The sequence below is a fragment of the Saccostrea cucullata genome, unplaced genomic scaffold (genome assembly GCF_032062105.1).
Source record: "Saccostrea cucullata isolate Sc308-1 unplaced genomic scaffold, CSIRO_AGI_Scuc_v1 ctg13678, whole genome shotgun sequence".
NCBI lineage: Eukaryota > Metazoa > Mollusca > Bivalvia > Ostreida > Ostreidae > Saccostrea > Saccostrea cuccullata.
The window spans coordinates 1-17,130 of record NW_026920406.1 but is presented as its reverse complement, the minus strand read 5'-3'; the positions used below and the strand labels follow the sequence as shown (position 1 = coordinate 17,130).

Sequence of the window (17,130 nt, the reverse complement as noted above, 5' to 3'; positions counted from 1 at the left end):
TATTAACATTCTAAAACTCTAAATCATTTTAGAAACTTGGATTGTTAAGTGTTACACGGACCCACTTTCTTATTTGTCGCTCAGTAGGCATTTTGCCCCCAATGTTCGCCCAGCTTCTTATCAATACCAATATTATACGTAAAGCATGTCAAAAATCCTATCTCCAACCAAATCATTACATTCTAAAGGATTTTTTTCAGCATTAAGCTTAAAAAATATATATATATATATAAAATATCGGCATAATCTGCCTGCAACCAGGATTCACTCCCCTTTTACCTTACCCATGCATTAATATTCAGCTGAATTGATTTTTGGTAAATGACGATTTGTTCACAAATTCACACTGGAACAAGGAAGCCCTATTTAGTTCTCTATTATCACAATTTACCTTATTTTAGCCTGATGTTCAACAAAGACACAGCGGGGATATTTTCTTCTAGAAGGTATGTGTATGATTTACAAAAATTTTAAACACAGTAAAAGTACTTCAAATGTTTCAAACTTTCAATATAAAACACTAACTTAAAAAAATAATCAGGAAAATATCTAATGATTGTTTGAAAGAAATCGAACGGCCAGAGAATTAATTTAAAAATATCAATATAACCCAAAGCATTCTATTTGAAATATGAATAAGTATCCAAAGTTTAATTTAAATGCAATTTCCTCTAGAAAATGTCACATAATTATTTTCAAACAAAAGTAGCAATATAGGTATTACCTATAGTTTAATTTTTAAAGTGATGCAAACGATGTATGCTTATAGTTCGAAGAAGAAATATAATAGAAATGTATTTGTTTAAATCTATGATGATTCTAAAATTCTTTTAAAATATTAAATAATATTATACTTTCATGTAAATTAGTTGAATCTGATTGGTCGAGAAACATTTGTTAAAAAACATTATTACCCGCTGAATAAAGAAACCACGCCCTCCAGCGTAGCAACAGTCAACAGTGCTTGACGACGGGTGATATTCCAAAAAAATAGCGACTGCGCAGAATTTACGCGCGCACGGTTCACTGTTATATGTATTTGTATAAAATATTCAGTACAATATAATAAATATTGCATGTAGTTGAGTGTAACATTGAAAATTTTCACCCCTCGAAAACCATTGTCAACCTCGACTGGACCTCGGTTGACAATGGTTTTCTTGGGGTGCAACTACATGCAATATTTATATACTAGTATCCAAGACTCGTGAAAAATCTTAATTAATTACGGTTTGGCAAGACCGACCTCTCAAGATAACACCTTTTGAGAGTTAATGGAAACCAAGTCCTCCCAGCCGTCAATGCTAATAAAACTTGATAATACGTGTATTGCTGCACTGTGTTCTAATAATACACTTACTTGAAACAAAAATTTTGACCTAACTCTTTCCAGTCAAATTGAATTTATAAACTCTTTATCAATTTAAAGTATTCTTTGACATTTGAAAAGTAAACCGTTACAATTTTCAATTGTATTTTCAGTCCATTATAAAAGAAAAATTCTGTTGACTGTTCAAAGAGAGCACTGCTGTAAAAAATGGAGTTCAGAAGTCAAATATTAATGCTTGTTGTCCTAGTAATATCCATCTCCAACCTGCAGGCCAACAACAATGACACATCCAACACAACCAGTAAGTAGACATATCAAAAACAACCAGTAATTAGACATTCAACACAACCAGTAAGTAGACACATCCACCAACACAACCAGTAAGTAGACACATCCAACACAACCAGTAAGTAGACACATTCAACACAACCAGTAAGTAGACACATCCAACACAACCAGTAAGTAGACACACCCAACACAACCAGTAAGTAGACACATCCAACACAACCAGTAAGTAGACATATTCACCACAACCAGTAAGTAGACACATCCACCAACACAACCAGTAAGTAGAAATATCCAACACAACCAGTAAGTAGACACATCGAACATAACCAGTAAACAGACATCCAACACAACCAGTAAATAGACATCAACACAACCAGTAAGTAAACACAACCAGTAAGTAGACATATCCAACACAACCAGTAAGTAGACACATCGAACATAACCAGTAAATAGACATCCAACAGAACCAGTAAATAGACATCCAACACAACCAGTAAGTAAACACAACCAACACAACCAGTAAGAAGACATCAAGCACAACCAGGAAGTAAACACATCCGACACAACCAGTGAGTAGACACATCTTACAACCAGTAAGTAAACATATCCAACACAGCCAGTAAGTATACACCCAACACAACCAGTGAGAAGGCATTCAACATAAACGGTAAGTAGACACATCCAACACAACCAGTAAGTAAACATTCATTACAACCAGTAAGTAGACACATCCAACACAACCAGTGAGTAGACATTCAACACAACCAGTAAGTAGACATCCAACACAACCAGTGAGTAGACATTCAACACAAGTAAGTAGACACATCCAACACAACCAGTAAGTAGACACAACCAACACAACCAGTAAGTAGACATATCCAACACAACCAGTATGTAGACACATCCAACAAAACCAGTAAGTACACACATCCAACACATCAAGTAAGTATACACATCTAACACAACCTGTAAGTAGATATATCCATCACAACCAGTAGGAAGACACATCCAACATAACCAGTAAATTGACATCCAACACAACCAGTAAGTAGACACATCCAACCAGTAAATAGAATTCCAACACAACCAGTAAATAGACATCCAACACAACCAGTAAATAGACACATCTAACACAACCAGTAAGTAAACACATCCAACACAACCACTCAGTAAACATCCAACACAACTTGTCTGTAGACAACCAACACAACAAGAAGACATCCAGCAAAACAGTAAGTAGACACATCCAACACAACCAGTAAATGGACATCAAACACAACCAGTAAATAGACACATCTAACACAACCAATAAGTTCACATATCCAATACAACCATTAATTAAACATATTCCTCACAACCAGACAGTAAACATCCAACACAACTTGTCTGTAACCCCTAACAAAACCAGTAAGTAGACATCCAACAAAACCAGTAAGAAGACATCCAGCACAACCAGTAAATACATATCCAATGCAACCCACTAAGTAAACTCATCCAACACAACCAGTAAGTTGACATATCCAACACAACCAGTAAGAAGAAACACCCAACACAATCACTAAGTACACATTCAACACAACCAGCAAAAAGACAACCAACACAACCAGTAAGTAGACACATCAAACACAATTAGAAAGTAGACATATCCAACACAACCAGTAAGTAGACACATTGAACACAACCAGTAAGTAGACATATCCAACATGACCAGTAAGTAAAGACATCCAACACAACCAGTAAGTAGACACATCTAACACAACCAGTAGGTAAACATTCAACACAACCAGTTCATAGACATCCAACACAACCAGTAAGTAAATGTATCAAACACAAGCAGTAAGTATACACCCAACACAAACAGTAAGTAGACATATTCAACACAACCAGTAAGTAAACATTAAACACAACCAGTAAGTAGACACTTCCAACACAATCAATAAGTAGAAATTCAACACAACCAGTAACTAAACATTCAACACAACCAGTAAGGAAATATATCCAACACATCTAGTAAGTAGACACACCCAACACAACCAGTTAGTAGACACATCCAACACAACCAGTAGGTAGACATCAAACACAATCAGTAAGTAAACATTCAACACAACAGTAAGGAAATATATCCAACACAACCAGTAAGTAGTAGCATCCAACACAACCAGTGAGTAAATAGATCCAGCACAACCAGTATGTAGACATATTCAACACAACCAGTAAGTAGACATATCCAACACAACCAGTAAGTAGATACACCCAACACAACCAGTAAGTAAGAAGACACATCCAACACAACCAGTAAGTAGACACATCCAACACAACTAGTAAGTAGACATATCCAACACAACCAGTAAGTAGATACACCAAACACAACCAGTAAGTAAGTAAACACACCCAACACAACCAGTAAGTAGACACATCCAACACAACTAGTAAGTAGATACATCCAACACAACCAGTCAGTAAGTAGACACATCCAACACAACCAGTCAGTAGATAAATCCAACACAACCAGTCAGTAAGTAGACACATCCAACACAACCAGTTAGTAGATACATCCAACAAAACCAGTAAGTAAGTAGACACATCCAACACAACCAGTAAGTAGACACTTCCAACACAACCAGTTAGTAGACAGATCCAACACAACAAGTAAGTACACATATCCAACACAACCAGTAAGTACATGTAGACACATCAAACACAACCAGTATATAGACATCCACCAACACAACCAGTAAGTAGACACACCCAACACAACCAGTATATAGACATCCAACACAAACGTAGACACATTCAACACAACCAGTTAGTAGACACACCCAACACAACCAGTATGTAGACATCCAACACAAATGTAGACACATCCAACACAACCATTAAATGTACACATCCAACAAAACCAGTAAGTAGATACATCCAACACAACCAGTCAGTAAGTAGACACATCCAACACAACCAGTAAGTAGACGCATCCAACACAACCAGTCAAATGCAGATGGATGTCAGTTCTGTGTTAAGCAGATGGACTGATGTATTAATGTCTAACAACATAAGTGTTGTGTAATAATGTGTATATATATATCAGTAAGTAGACACATCCAACACAACCAGTAAGTAGACACATTCAACACAATCATTGAGTTGACATCCAATACGACCAGTAAGAAGACATCTAGCACAACCAGTAAATAGACATCCAACACAACCTGTAAGTTAACACTTCCAATACAACCAGTGAGTAGACACACTCAACACAATCATTAAGTAGACACAACCAACACAACCAGTTAGTAGATACATCCAACACAACCAGTAAATAGACACATCCACACAACCAGTTAGTAGACACATTCGATACAATCAGTAAGTAGACACATCCAACACACAACCAGTTAGTAGACACATCCAACACAACCAGTAAGTAAAAATCCAGCGCAACCAATAAGTAGACATATCCAACACAGCCAGTATGTAGACACATCCAACACAACCAGTAAGTAGACACATCCAACACAACCAGTGAGTAGACACATCCAACACAACCAGTAAGTAGACACATCCAACACAACCAGTTGGTTGACAAGACCAATACGTTCGGAAATTCAAGTAATTGGAAAGGTGGTGGGGGGGGGGGGGGGGGGGGTTAATGGAAGGAGAGAAACATTATGAAAAATTAACACAATATTATTTTTTGTCACAAAATCAGCAATAAACTACATTACTAACAAATTAAATGTTAAAAACTACAACTATACAATTAGTTGTGATGCATCATAACCACCAGAAAGACAGATGATAAACAAGATAACTTAACCATCCAATCAGCTGATAAACGACATAACCACTCAATCAGCTGATAAACAACATAACCACTCAATCAGCTGATGAACAACATAACCACTCAATCAGCTGATAAACAACATAACCAAAAATCCAGGCAATTTACATCAACCATATGACATACATCAAAACATTGACAAAATCAGTTTAATCTCAATTATATTGATTCAGTATATAATGTATTTTTTTCTATAATTTTCCAAATTTCTCAAAATTCCTTCAAATTACAAGCAAAAAAGGGATTTTGAGTTAGAATATCCAAACTTTGTTTTTTGATCCTTTTAATGTGTAAATAGATAGATCTTTAGGTAGGAGACAGTAAAATGAAGACATTAAGACTGTGTTGTTTTCTTTCAGTAGTGCCAGATGATCTTGGATCTAATCCACACAATGATGCATCATGGACTATGGCTGTTTCCGTGACGACATTCCTTTGTGCTGCCCTATTGATTAAGATATTCTAATTTCTTATGAACAATGGCTTCATAATGACAATATGTCATTAAGTGCCCTGACTTTTGTTGTCATTTAATTGTCATGTTACTGTCTTTCAATCCCCCCCCATTTTTTCCCAAGAAAAACATCATACCTGTAAGCCATTCAAAAAATATGCATTTATTAGTTTTTCCTTTGAAATAAACTATGCTTAAAATTATATACATGTAATTCAATGATAATGATGATGATGAAAATTCTGATGATTCCAGTGTAGTTCATGTCAGCCATATTTGCAAGAGAAAAAATGCATCATCAACTTTCTCTAATGTGAATAACTTTTACTTGTAACAAATATACTTGCATCAAATGCATGAATAGGAATTATGTTCTGAAATACTAAAATGAATGCTATTTCTAGTAGAATGCTCAATAATATGTGAAATTTACTTTCAGTATAAAAATATAATACATGTACCGTAATTCCATTCCACAATAAAGACATTCCATGAATAATCTGTGTTGTCTTTTTCAAATTTGTAAGGAAAGTACACTGTAATAACACTCATATGACATTGTGATCTCACTTTCATAATGTAAATAAACTTTTGAGAAGTACCATACAAAAGTTTTTACAAAGTTATAATCATTCTTTGTCTCCTCTGCAACATTGAGCTTTTAGATGCCAGATAACACTGACAATACATATGAAATCAATGTCAAGAATGCTGCCTTTAGTTTACTTTGACGTTATTAACTGTGAATTAACACCACTATCACCATTTGTTCTCTGTTGTCGGCCATTTCAGAATGAGGTTTGTGCCCTCCACTTCAACATGTTCGTAAATCCACTTTCTTCCACATCGACACTCGGTGCCACATTTCTGGGAGCCACATTTAGGGCAGGGGAAGTGGCACCCCTTACAGGAAACGTCTAGACAGTCACACAAGTCTTGGCTGTTCTCCAACAGGATCCCATTCTCGTCGTATACCTGGTTCTTTTTAATGCTGGAGGAAAAGAAGAAAGATATGGGTTTAATGTAATTCTTCAGGTAATCATAAATTCTTAATGTATTTTGGAAATATGACATTATCAAATAATTATGAACAATATCCTATAACAAAAATGTACATGTTTTTCTTTAATGCTGGAAGGAAAGAGGAAAGACATGGGTTTAATGTAGTTCTTTGGGTACTTATAAATTCTAATGCTTAATTTTTGAAAAATGATTGTATCAAGTACAGTGAGGTGCAATTCATTTCAATGTGAATTCTAACTTTAATTTTCATTCCCATTTTTATATTTCCCAAGTTCCTTACATGGTGGAATCTGACATAAATTTTTTCTCACAATGCAATTGGTTTGGACAGGTTTTCTCTCTAAGTCTTACTCTTCTCTTCACATATTAAAACTTGATTAACACTTTTTAATTCATCCTACGTATAATTTTCTCTCTACATATCTTTCTCTTACTTTTCTCTGTATATCCTCCTATTCATTTTCCTCATCTCCCGTGCACTTCTTTCTGGATCGAAATCTTCCATAAACTTCCCTGGATTCCTAAACTTTAGCATCTTTAAATGTTTACTCTGTCAATATTTAAAACATCATTAATTCAAAAAATTATACACAGCATTATCTTTTGGGCCATTTTTGGGCATAATTAACCAAATTAAGATAATATTATGACATTGACGACATCACTATTTAGAGATTTATTCAACAGTGTGGAACAATATATGTGCTATATTCATTATATTAGAAAATCTACAGACATGAATACATATGTTTATAACAACAAAATCTTCAAACAAAGTAAAAAAATTGATATTGCCATAAACAAAAAAAAAAACAATACAAATTAAGTGCAGATATATATAATTGTAAATGATTTCCATGGCTTGGATGGGAGGATTTTTTGTATTGTTCAGGTGAGACTGTATAAACTGAAGTTCCATGTCACAGTCTCACAGTAAGTATTGGCACAAAAAAGACCCCTTACTGATTTATGGATTTGAGTACCAAGTATAGGCATAATCTGCAACCCTCCACCAGAAAGTGGTGGCATCTCCATATGAGTAAAAAATTCTCGAGAGGGATGTTAAACAACATACAATAAATCGATAACAAGCATTTTTAATGTGTTACTTGGTTCTTATTTTTTTGAATGCATATGTCTTCTTGACTTATCCAAAATTCAAGTAGGACTACAATTTCTATTTGGTGCTTCGTTTGTGTTTTTTATATTGCTTTAAAATCCCTCTTAACTTGAATTTCCTCGATAAGCTTACATACTTTCAATGATATTTCCATTGCATTTTAGAGAACTATACTTACAGACGACTCATCATTTTTCCCGTCATTGGAATTGGAATTTTCATCATCTATTGGCTTCACTGAAGAAACATTTGATCTTAATTTTCTTACATCTTCTCTCTGGCTTTCTTCTTCCATTATTTTACCGGAAGTTTCTTTGCACAATGTTTTAGTAATTCGTACCTTAAATGGTTCGTTGTCGAATGTCAATAGCTTGTATAATTTACTCTCTGAGAATTTCACTTTCAGTGTATGAAAAAGTGTGTTCAATTACCTTAAAAGATAATTGCCGAAATTAAGATCTGATATGCCTGTTGCTTGTATTTAAAAAATTAAATTCGTGTTTCCGGAATTATTCATTCCCACTTCTTACTGGTTAAATAACTAGACTGGTTCTCTAAATATGAAAAAGAACCAAACAAACATTACCAACAGCTGTCAAACTTTAGGTAAACTGTGAATGCACGTTTTGTGTATTTGCTTTGATCAAGGGGTTGTTCATTTACCCTGCAACACACCCTAATGATCAAAGCCTAAAGTTATGCAAAGTCAGTTGTTAGATGCATGCTTTTTTCGATGCATATTACACTGAGCTAGCCTATTATGCATATGTATCTTTTATATAGTTATTACCATTCTTGGGGGTAAGGGGGATGGGGGGGGGGGGTATATAAGTAACAGAATAATGCATGCAGCATAAATTGTAATTTTTTACAATACAGCTAAGCTTAGTGCAGAATCACAGCTGTGCAGAATTAAATATTGTGAATTATTTACAAAAGACACCATGACAGGCTAAATTGACAGCTTTAATTCCTTTGCACTTTCTTTAACCCCCTCCCCAGCAGACACGCATTTTAATGCATATCTATCATTTCTTATTTCTAACACAAGATGATAGATCACACATACTATATACCATTTCTCCGCAATCATTAGCATTTTTCGCACACTTTCCAAAGTACATTTAATCTTCAATTTAATGCAAATCACCTTCTCTTTATCTCTTCAAGAAATCTCTTCAAGACTTGACCTTAGCAACTGTATTAAATAGCCATATTTTTATTGTATTCTAATATTCATTAATATAAAGGTCAAGATCAAAATTTCAAGTAAAAAAATACTACTGGAATTATGTTTCATTTCATGGACACTTCTTGTTTATTGTAGGTTGTTTATTTTAGACAAGGTTGTCCACAAAGCTGGCTGACATCTATCCAAAGATTGACTCATAACATCATCACTTCTCTTCATAGCTGCTGCTAGAGCATATCACAAATTTGCAAACTGAATGATGTAAGTAAAATTTAATTCCAGGGGTACATGTTTTTGCCTTGTTCATGATTCATTTGTTTACAGGATTTATGAAAATGATCCCTTTTCATTATCTTCACATTTTTCACTTCTAATATTTAGCTTATCTCAACAAAGTTGGGGAAGCTTATGTGATACCCTTACATAATGCAAATGGAGGTACATCAAGATCATATCTCAGTACATAAATTCTGGTTTTAAAGAACTAGCTTTGTTGTTACTGTAATTTAAAAACTGCTACAAACTAGCATTAATACTAAAGAGTAATAACTAATATGTGTCTCTTTTTTAATCAATTTTAAAAGAAGAATGATTGCAATGCATTATAAGTTTAGATCAGCAGAGCTACAGTCTCATCATAGACTTTTGAGTTCCTGATGTACGAGTTGTATTTGTATTGATTATTTCTGTGTTTCAGATGGGTGGGTTGGATTATGGGTAATCACAATGTCAAAGGTCACAGTCTCTGGCCAACTCACTGCATGCCAAATCTAACAGACCCCCACCTGGTGGAAGAAAACACAGGAGAAAACAACTCTGCCCAATCTTCTACTGCCCTCCAACTAGACAATTTAATCATAAATAATGACCATGAAGAATTAGAAAAGTTCATTAGCCTGACTAAAGCTGATGTGAATGTAGAACTAAATGAGAAAAAAGAAACAGCACTCATCCTAGCTGTTAAACTGAGCCACATTGAGTGTGTCCAAGTGATAGTGAACTGTGAGTCGTGTTTAAAGAACTGCCTCAATGTTAACAATTGTTCTGCCTTTGATATGGCCTTGATCACTGCTTTTGACAATCGTTTGGAACCTAGACATTCCATTTGTTGGGAAATAATCAAGCTGTTGATGAGGGCTAACGCAGAACCCATGTGTAAGGATGCCATGATGTACATAGTGCGGACGGCCTTCAAGTATCAGGACGATCAATTTCTGCATAATCTCATCACAGCGGCTCTAGAGTGTTCAAATTCAACCATGTTTCATGAACTTCTTCTTCAGAAATTACATCGTCATCAGCCCATCTACGTGGACCCCATTGACCCCATTTTTATGAACATGTCAGATTTTAGCATTAAATTATTAAAGATAGCTCCTCCTTCTGAGCTGGAGTTTATCGTGAACTCGATGTTTTATTACATGGAATCATACTGGCAGTCCCGCAGGAATAAATTCAACACGTTTTACAAACTGATCGTGTACACCATCGCGGCGGGCTGGGTGTGGCGGAGGTCGAACGTGTACCACATTTCTCGGTCCTGTCCACACCTGGGTAAATGGCTGATACAGCAGATGAAGACCCCACTCTCTCTCGTTCACCTCTCCCGGGCCTCTTTCAGACGTCACGTGACCTGCCCGGTTCCAGCGGCCATCGAGGAGCTCCCGTATCCCATTCCAGAGTCACTGAAGCGTTACCTCCTCATTCAAGACATGGATGAATTGTGTACCTCAGGGACCGTTAACCTCAATGAAGTGGCCTTCTGAATCTAGTCATAAAAAAGATAAAACAATTAATGTGGCATTTCTCATAGGAAACCAGCTCTTTTTTTAATCGAAGTAAGGGAAATCTTCACTGTTCAACACTGTTTTAGGAGGATATTGTTTTTAGAGAAAAATTGGAATTTTGACAGTATGCGACTAAATAATAGAAACAAAAGAGTATTAAAGGTGCTAATTTTTATGATCTATATATTTTATTTTTTAAAAATTGAAGATTTTAATTTGAATTGGTATTTCAAACACTTTTCTTTGAAATGAAATGATGCAGCACGTTATAAACTTGTTCAAGGCCATTTTCTTGTTCCCTCTTAAAGTTAATTTTAAGTTTCCTTTCTGTCCATTCAATCTCACATTTTGTTTTCTACAGCCATTTTATGTTTTCTTTTTTTTTTTAACACACTTCATAAGTTTCATAACAATCGGCAATCCTCGGCTGACTCCGCTATGCTCCATTCAAACCTCGGATGAGATAAGTGGAGGAATACGCATCAGATCCTCACATTTCTCCTCCGGAAACTGCCTTATCACTCACTTCATATTTCGCTCTGCATAACTTTCTTCGAAAATGTTTCTTAATTTGTACAATTCTTTATCGTAAACAGGTTTTGATTACAAATTCATGTCAGAAGGCTTCAAAAGCAAGAAAAATCTGTTGAGTGTGCCACAAAATAACTTCGATTTCAAATGTATAACATTTGAAAAAAATTTAAATAAGATCACATGACTGAATCAGCAAGATGGTAGATCACCGTTGACGTCCGAGGTTATGTGCGAGGTACGAGTCATCCGAGGAACTCCGAGTGGATTCATAAAGCACCTTATAATGATGTACATACCAAAAAGTTTTATGTCAAAAATCTTTTCAGGGAAGAAAAGCAGTTTGTTGTGAAGAAATCTTCTAATTCAGTTAATTGAGAGGAAACCTTTTTTTTATTTTCTTATTTTTTATATTTTAAAACTGAAACAAAAGAATAATTTTAATCAAGAAAAAAGTCAAATGTGTTGCACCCTATTAGTGTTACTGTTAATTGTTTTAAAAGTACACTTAATTAATTTATTTTATTCATGCATGGGCTGCAGGTCTATGTGTTTTATTTCTGTATGTTTGATTGCTATGTGTTACACTAGGAGTGTTGCTTATTATGAGTTGTATATACATGAATGTGTAAATTCTATACATGCATAATCTAAGAATATCTCATAAAAAATGATGAAAAATAAAAATGCTATGAATTTGCTTCAAATTTGTTTCACCCAGTTGACCATAAGTCAAAGGAGTCAGGAATGGATGAAGAAACTTATTTCGGATGACACTGAGATTGCACACCAATCTAAGTCACTGAATACACTAACCCCCCCCCCCCCAAAAAAATCAACCCTATACCTAATAATTCCAGTGTTACCATGTATTATAAAGTATGGGGTTAATTTTCTTTATATGAGAAAAATAAGTTATATCAGTGCCTATATTTAAAGCCACTTAATATTTTAAAATCAGCTGAGGAATAAATTCTTCAAAACATGCCAACTAAAAGACATTTTGATATCATAATGGACAAAATTCAAGTCATTACAGAAAACTGTCTGTTTTGGCAAATTTCAGCTTTAAAAGATTGGAAAAACCAGGTGCATATGTTTAAAGCCACTTAATATTTTGAAATCAGCTGAGGAATAAATTCTTCAAAACAGACCAACTAAAAGACATTTTGATATCGTAATGGACAAAATTCAAGTCTTTACAGAAAACTGTCTGTTTTGGCAAATTTCAGCTTTAAAAGATTGGAAAAACAGCTAATCAATAATACCATATCTAAGACAACACTGAATTGGATGGAAGAAGATGGAAATATTGGCTCCAAAAAGATTGTCATATTTTATTTTTAAGGATTTCAAGTTCCAAATGCCAACTTAAGAAGGACTTGCCCTTTTAAGATCATCAGCACTCAAGTGAAATATATCTATGGCCTTTTTTCTGTGTCAGTCTTAAATTTTTAGCTCACCTGAGTTGCAGCTCAGGTGAGCATTTCTGATCAGCTGTCGTCCATCCATATGTTCATATTTTGGTCTCAAAACTTTTTTTTTTTTCATTTTCAACATCTTCTCCAGAACCACTTGCCCAAATTTAACCAAACTTTGTACAAAGCATCCTTGTGTGAAGGGAAGTAAATTGTTAAAATGAGCAAAGGTGTCTCTTCCAAAAATGTGAGTCAGTTCATGTGTTAGAGATTATGGTATTAGGGAGGGACTCTAATAATATAGCCAAAGGCATTAATCCATGGTATCGATAATGTTCTCTGCATAAATCAGGCGCGGATCCAGAAATTTTTCTATTTCGGGGGGGGGGGGGGGGGGGGGAATAGTCGATGACTTCTAATGCTTCAAACCTTTGATTTTTCCTACCAGTTTAACACAAATTCGCGTTTACTTGGGGGGGGGGGGGGGGAGTCCGCGTTTTCCGAGGGGGGTCCAAGGTAACTTTTTTCTTGCTTTAGTATGTAAATTTAATAACCTTGCAAATTCCAGGGGAGTGGGGTCTTGACCCCCCACCCCCTCCCTCTAGGTCCGCGCATGAAAATGTTCAATTTTTCTATTCAAATTTATTGTGGAGTTTAAGCCCGTTGTCCCCACCACCTGCACTTTTTGTTATAGTGGAAAAATTCCTCCCGTTTCAATATAAAACTTTCTTTAAGAGAAAGCTAAAAGTTTTCTTGTCTAAAAGTAGGAACATACCCACCTTACTTCCGCAAACAGTTTTTTGATGCTTTTTTTTCGGGTAATATCAATTCGTTTAGACACCCCCCCCCCTTCTACAACGAAGTCTGAATATTGAAATTGAAAAATGATGATACATGCCTGTAGTGTTACTGTAGTGTTTATCGTTATCAGACGAACAATATGGTACTTGTACGTTTTTTTTTTTCTTTCCTCAACAAAATTAACTTGCTTTATACATATATCTGAGGTCAAGGTTTCAAATCTAAAATTTTAAGTGAACGAATTTTAAGTTGCTGCAGAGACGTTTTTCAGACCGGCAGTCTCCTTGTAGTTCGATGCTACAGCCTCTTCTCCTCCAAAACTTTTTGTAAAAAGAGTCTTTCTCAGATCATCAGATCAGTTTATTTAGAAGTTTCTTTAATTCAAAGGCCGGGCGCGCCCTCAATTCCCACATTTCGTTGCAGTCAGGATAAGCACTCTTATGTTTTAATACCCAGTTTTAATGAAGTTGGACCCCCCCCCCCCCCGCCACATACATGATTTAATTATACTGAATTTGTGAAACTTCACGTTTTTGTCAATTGTTTTCTGACACCCCCCCCCCCCCTCGTGCCTATTAACCATTTTGACTTAAGCTGGCCTTTTCTTTTCAGGACGTCAAGAAAAGTTTGTGTGTGCATGTGTGTCAATGATAAATTTATACGTGATATATAGTGAAGCTTGATTTGATAGTAAAATATATCCGTGTTAGTAAGAAAATCAGTCTTTAAATTCTGTGTTCAGTTTGGGATTTTTACAGGCTCTGCAAGTAAAGTAAAAGTAATAAAAAGAGAAAGAAAACAAAGTAAAGACTTACCTGAAAAACTTTAACAAGCAAAAAGAAAGGGGGGGGGGTGATGCTCAAACTTGACAATTTTTTTCAGAAGAAAATGGGTAGGGGGAGGGCCCTCATACGCCCCCACCCCCCCCCCCCCCCACCCGGAATAATGGACGTGCGTTTTTTAATCACTCGGAGATTACTCAAATTTTATGAAATAAGTGTCATCTTGTGTTCAGTAAACATTAAGCATTAAGAATATACACACATTTAATAATTACTGCATTTTTCTAACTTTGTGGTGGTTTTTCAGAGATGAAATAATAATAAGAAGAACATCAATAAATTCTGTTTCATATTACATAGAATATATCGCTCTATCAAATTGTTTCTCTCTCTCTCTCTCTTCAGTCCTACTTTTGCAACCCAATTAAATAATAATCCATGTCTAAAATGTTGATGTTTCTATTTTAACTCCAAATTCCCTTGCTTCAATTAATATTAGAATAAAAAAAATAATTAAATATTGACCAAAAAGCAATAATGAAGCCCGATAATCGGCCTTGAAAATCTTTTTAACAGGCGAGTGAGACCTTGATAAAATGATTCATAATTGTACATTCCATAGAAATGTCTAATAAGCCTAATTTACCTGAATGATACCTGACTGATACCTGAAGGATGACGTCACGGACAGCTAGGTGGCGCTGCAATTTAAGCGTTGGGATATTTTGATAACCGACATGATCTGAAATACGACTGTTTACACGGACCAGCCAAAGAACCGATGGTAAGTTGGTCGAATTTTATTAAAAAAGGGAAAAGCACATGTGTTGAAAGAGCCCAAGCTTTCTTAACTGCGAGAAGAAATTCGCAATTTACCTGTGCACGTTGTTGCACCTGAAAAACCGATTTCCGCATTGCAGCACTATCAAAACAATTCCTGTGTATTTGAGTTTTGGGGGCCTAGGGTGTGGCAGTTATGACATATCTGTTATTTTACCCGAGTACTCCTCAATTACCCTGCGAAACAAAGGGCAATTACGGAGAAAACGAGAAAAATTGTAGAGAAAACTCTTCATCAAGGGAGGATACTCCTGCAAATTTCAAAAAATAAATATGGAAAATTTATTTACAATCTTTTCATTGGGTGTATAGTATATTAAAAGATGTATTTGTTTTTTTTTAACAAAACGATCAATTAATTTTGAAGTAAAATTACAATAATGCAAAAATTGACAATGTAACCTAGCTATAGCTTTCATCAAAGACATATTCAATACCTTCAGATTTTTTTTTTTTTAAGTTTTTGACAGTATGTGTGACAAAATGTTCTGTCTTGTGTGTCCATTTTATCACACTTTGGGTTAGATTGGCAGAGGAGGGCAGGTCACACTGAAGTCACAATTTCCTAAATATATACATTTGTACAGACCTGTAGTAAAAGTTTGAGGTGAATTTGCAGAGATGGTCCATTGGAATGGGGTTGCTCTAGGAATTACTATCACAATCTTCCTCTGAAGAAAAACTCTTGTGAAAATTCTTAATTCATATGTTGAAAGCACAGTGCTAGATATCATTTATTTGAAAAATGGTTAGAAAATAAAATTTCAAAGATGGCAGGGTGCACCAGAGGTAAAAACAATTTTGGCAGATAGGGGACAAGTCAACCCTATAAGACCTCCCACCCACCCCCTCTCGCAAATAAAGTTAAAATGGCCTTGATACTGCAGGCAGAAAAATTGAAAAATCAAAATTTAAATATAAAGTCGTCAATCAAAAACAAATTTATTTACATGGATATTATGCTGGTGTAAGGTCATTCACGCTATGATAGTGGAAAATACTAAATGTAAACTTTTGATCATGTTCCAATATTCTAGACAACTAGCTAATTAAAAAGTTGTTATGAAGGTTAGCTATTGTAAAAATCAATGTACTGAGGTTTAAATTATATGTATTTTATTTTGACATTTCAGAAATGGGAGACAACAGAAGAATTGCGCAGGTCCGCACGGCTCGTTCAGTCATCTGCCGAGTCCTTCTCCTTGACGGAAAGTTATTCGAAATAGATGTGGATGTAAGTATAATAATAAAATATGTAAGGTTGCAGAGAGAAAAGTAAAGAAAATAGGTCAGAAGAAGTTTGTCATATATTTAATTAAATTTTTATATGCCAAGGAACAATGTTCATTGTTGTCAGTTGTAATTGTGCTTTGAAAGTGGGGCACGGCACCCCTCCATTTCCCTGTAGCTAGACCACTGGAGCAGTTGAGTTTAATAAACTAAGGAGGAAATACTTCTGTAAAATGATTAATATTATCATTGCTTAAATGTTATTGTTTTTCTTTTTTGTGTTTGGAAGGAAAAAACTCAAAGTAAATTGTCTTATATTCCACAGAAACGTGCAGTCGGTCAGATTCTTTTCGACAAAGTGTGTGAACACCTGGATCTTGTGGAGAAGGACTATTTCGGACTCTCTTTCACCGGACTCCACACCGGACTCAGGGTAAGTTACCATGGTTACCAAACAGGTGCTCTTTCCCCACCCATCCCCTGAGGAAGTAAAAAT

The 17,130-nt window shown here is 35.3% G+C and overlaps 2 protein-coding genes and 1 long non-coding RNA gene across 3 annotated transcripts; 2 read left to right on the top strand and 1 right to left on the bottom strand.

The window, feature by feature from the left end:
* Window positions 1–6,057: 6,057 nt before the first annotated feature.
* LOC134248589 (ARL14 effector protein-like) lies at window positions 6,058–8,404 on the bottom strand. Its single transcript, XM_062731008.1, has 3 exons — window positions 8,232–8,404; window positions 7,368–7,483; window positions 6,058–6,901 (listed from the first exon to the last, which is right to left on the bottom strand). Exons 1-3 carry the CDS (start codon window positions 8,346–8,348, stop codon window positions 6,670–6,672), a joined length of 465 nt encoding a protein of 154 aa, XP_062586992.1. The 5' UTR covers window positions 8,349–8,404; the 3' UTR covers window positions 6,058–6,669.
* A 180-nt stretch (window positions 8,405–8,584) lies between these two features.
* On the top strand, window positions 8,585–12,263 carry LOC134248581 (uncharacterized). The gene is made up of 3 exons (XM_062731000.1): window positions 8,585–8,659; window positions 9,381–9,506; window positions 9,943–12,263. The coding sequence occupies exons 2-3, from the start codon at window positions 9,502–9,504 to the stop codon at window positions 11,009–11,011; spliced, it is 1,074 nt and encodes a 357-aa protein (XP_062586984.1). The 5' UTR covers window positions 8,585–8,659; window positions 9,381–9,501; the 3' UTR covers window positions 11,012–12,263.
* A 2,991-nt stretch (window positions 12,264–15,254) lies between these two features.
* On the top strand, window positions 15,255–17,062 carry LOC134248574 (uncharacterized). The gene is made up of 3 exons (XR_009988072.1): window positions 15,255–15,348; window positions 16,538–16,638; window positions 16,960–17,062. It is a non-coding gene; the product is annotated as an uncharacterized LOC134248574 (long non-coding RNA).
* Window positions 17,063–17,130: the final 68 nt, after the last annotated feature.

What these genes read in the sequence shown, in the direction of transcription:
- LOC134248589 (XM_062731008.1), bottom strand. Translation starts at nt 8,348, where the DNA reads ATGGAAGAAGAAAGCCAGAGAGAAGATGTAAGAAAATTAAGATCAAAT. An exon ending in GGAAAAATGATGAGTCGTCT is followed by an intron (nt 7,484 to 8,231) that starts GTAAGTATAGTT and finishes AAATATTGACAG; the next exon opens with AGTAAACATTTAAAGATGCT. An exon ending in AGGAGGATATACAGAGAAAA is followed by an intron (nt 6,902 to 7,367) that starts GTAAGAGAAAGA and finishes CTTTTCCTCCAG; the next exon opens with CATTAAAAAGAACCAGGTAT.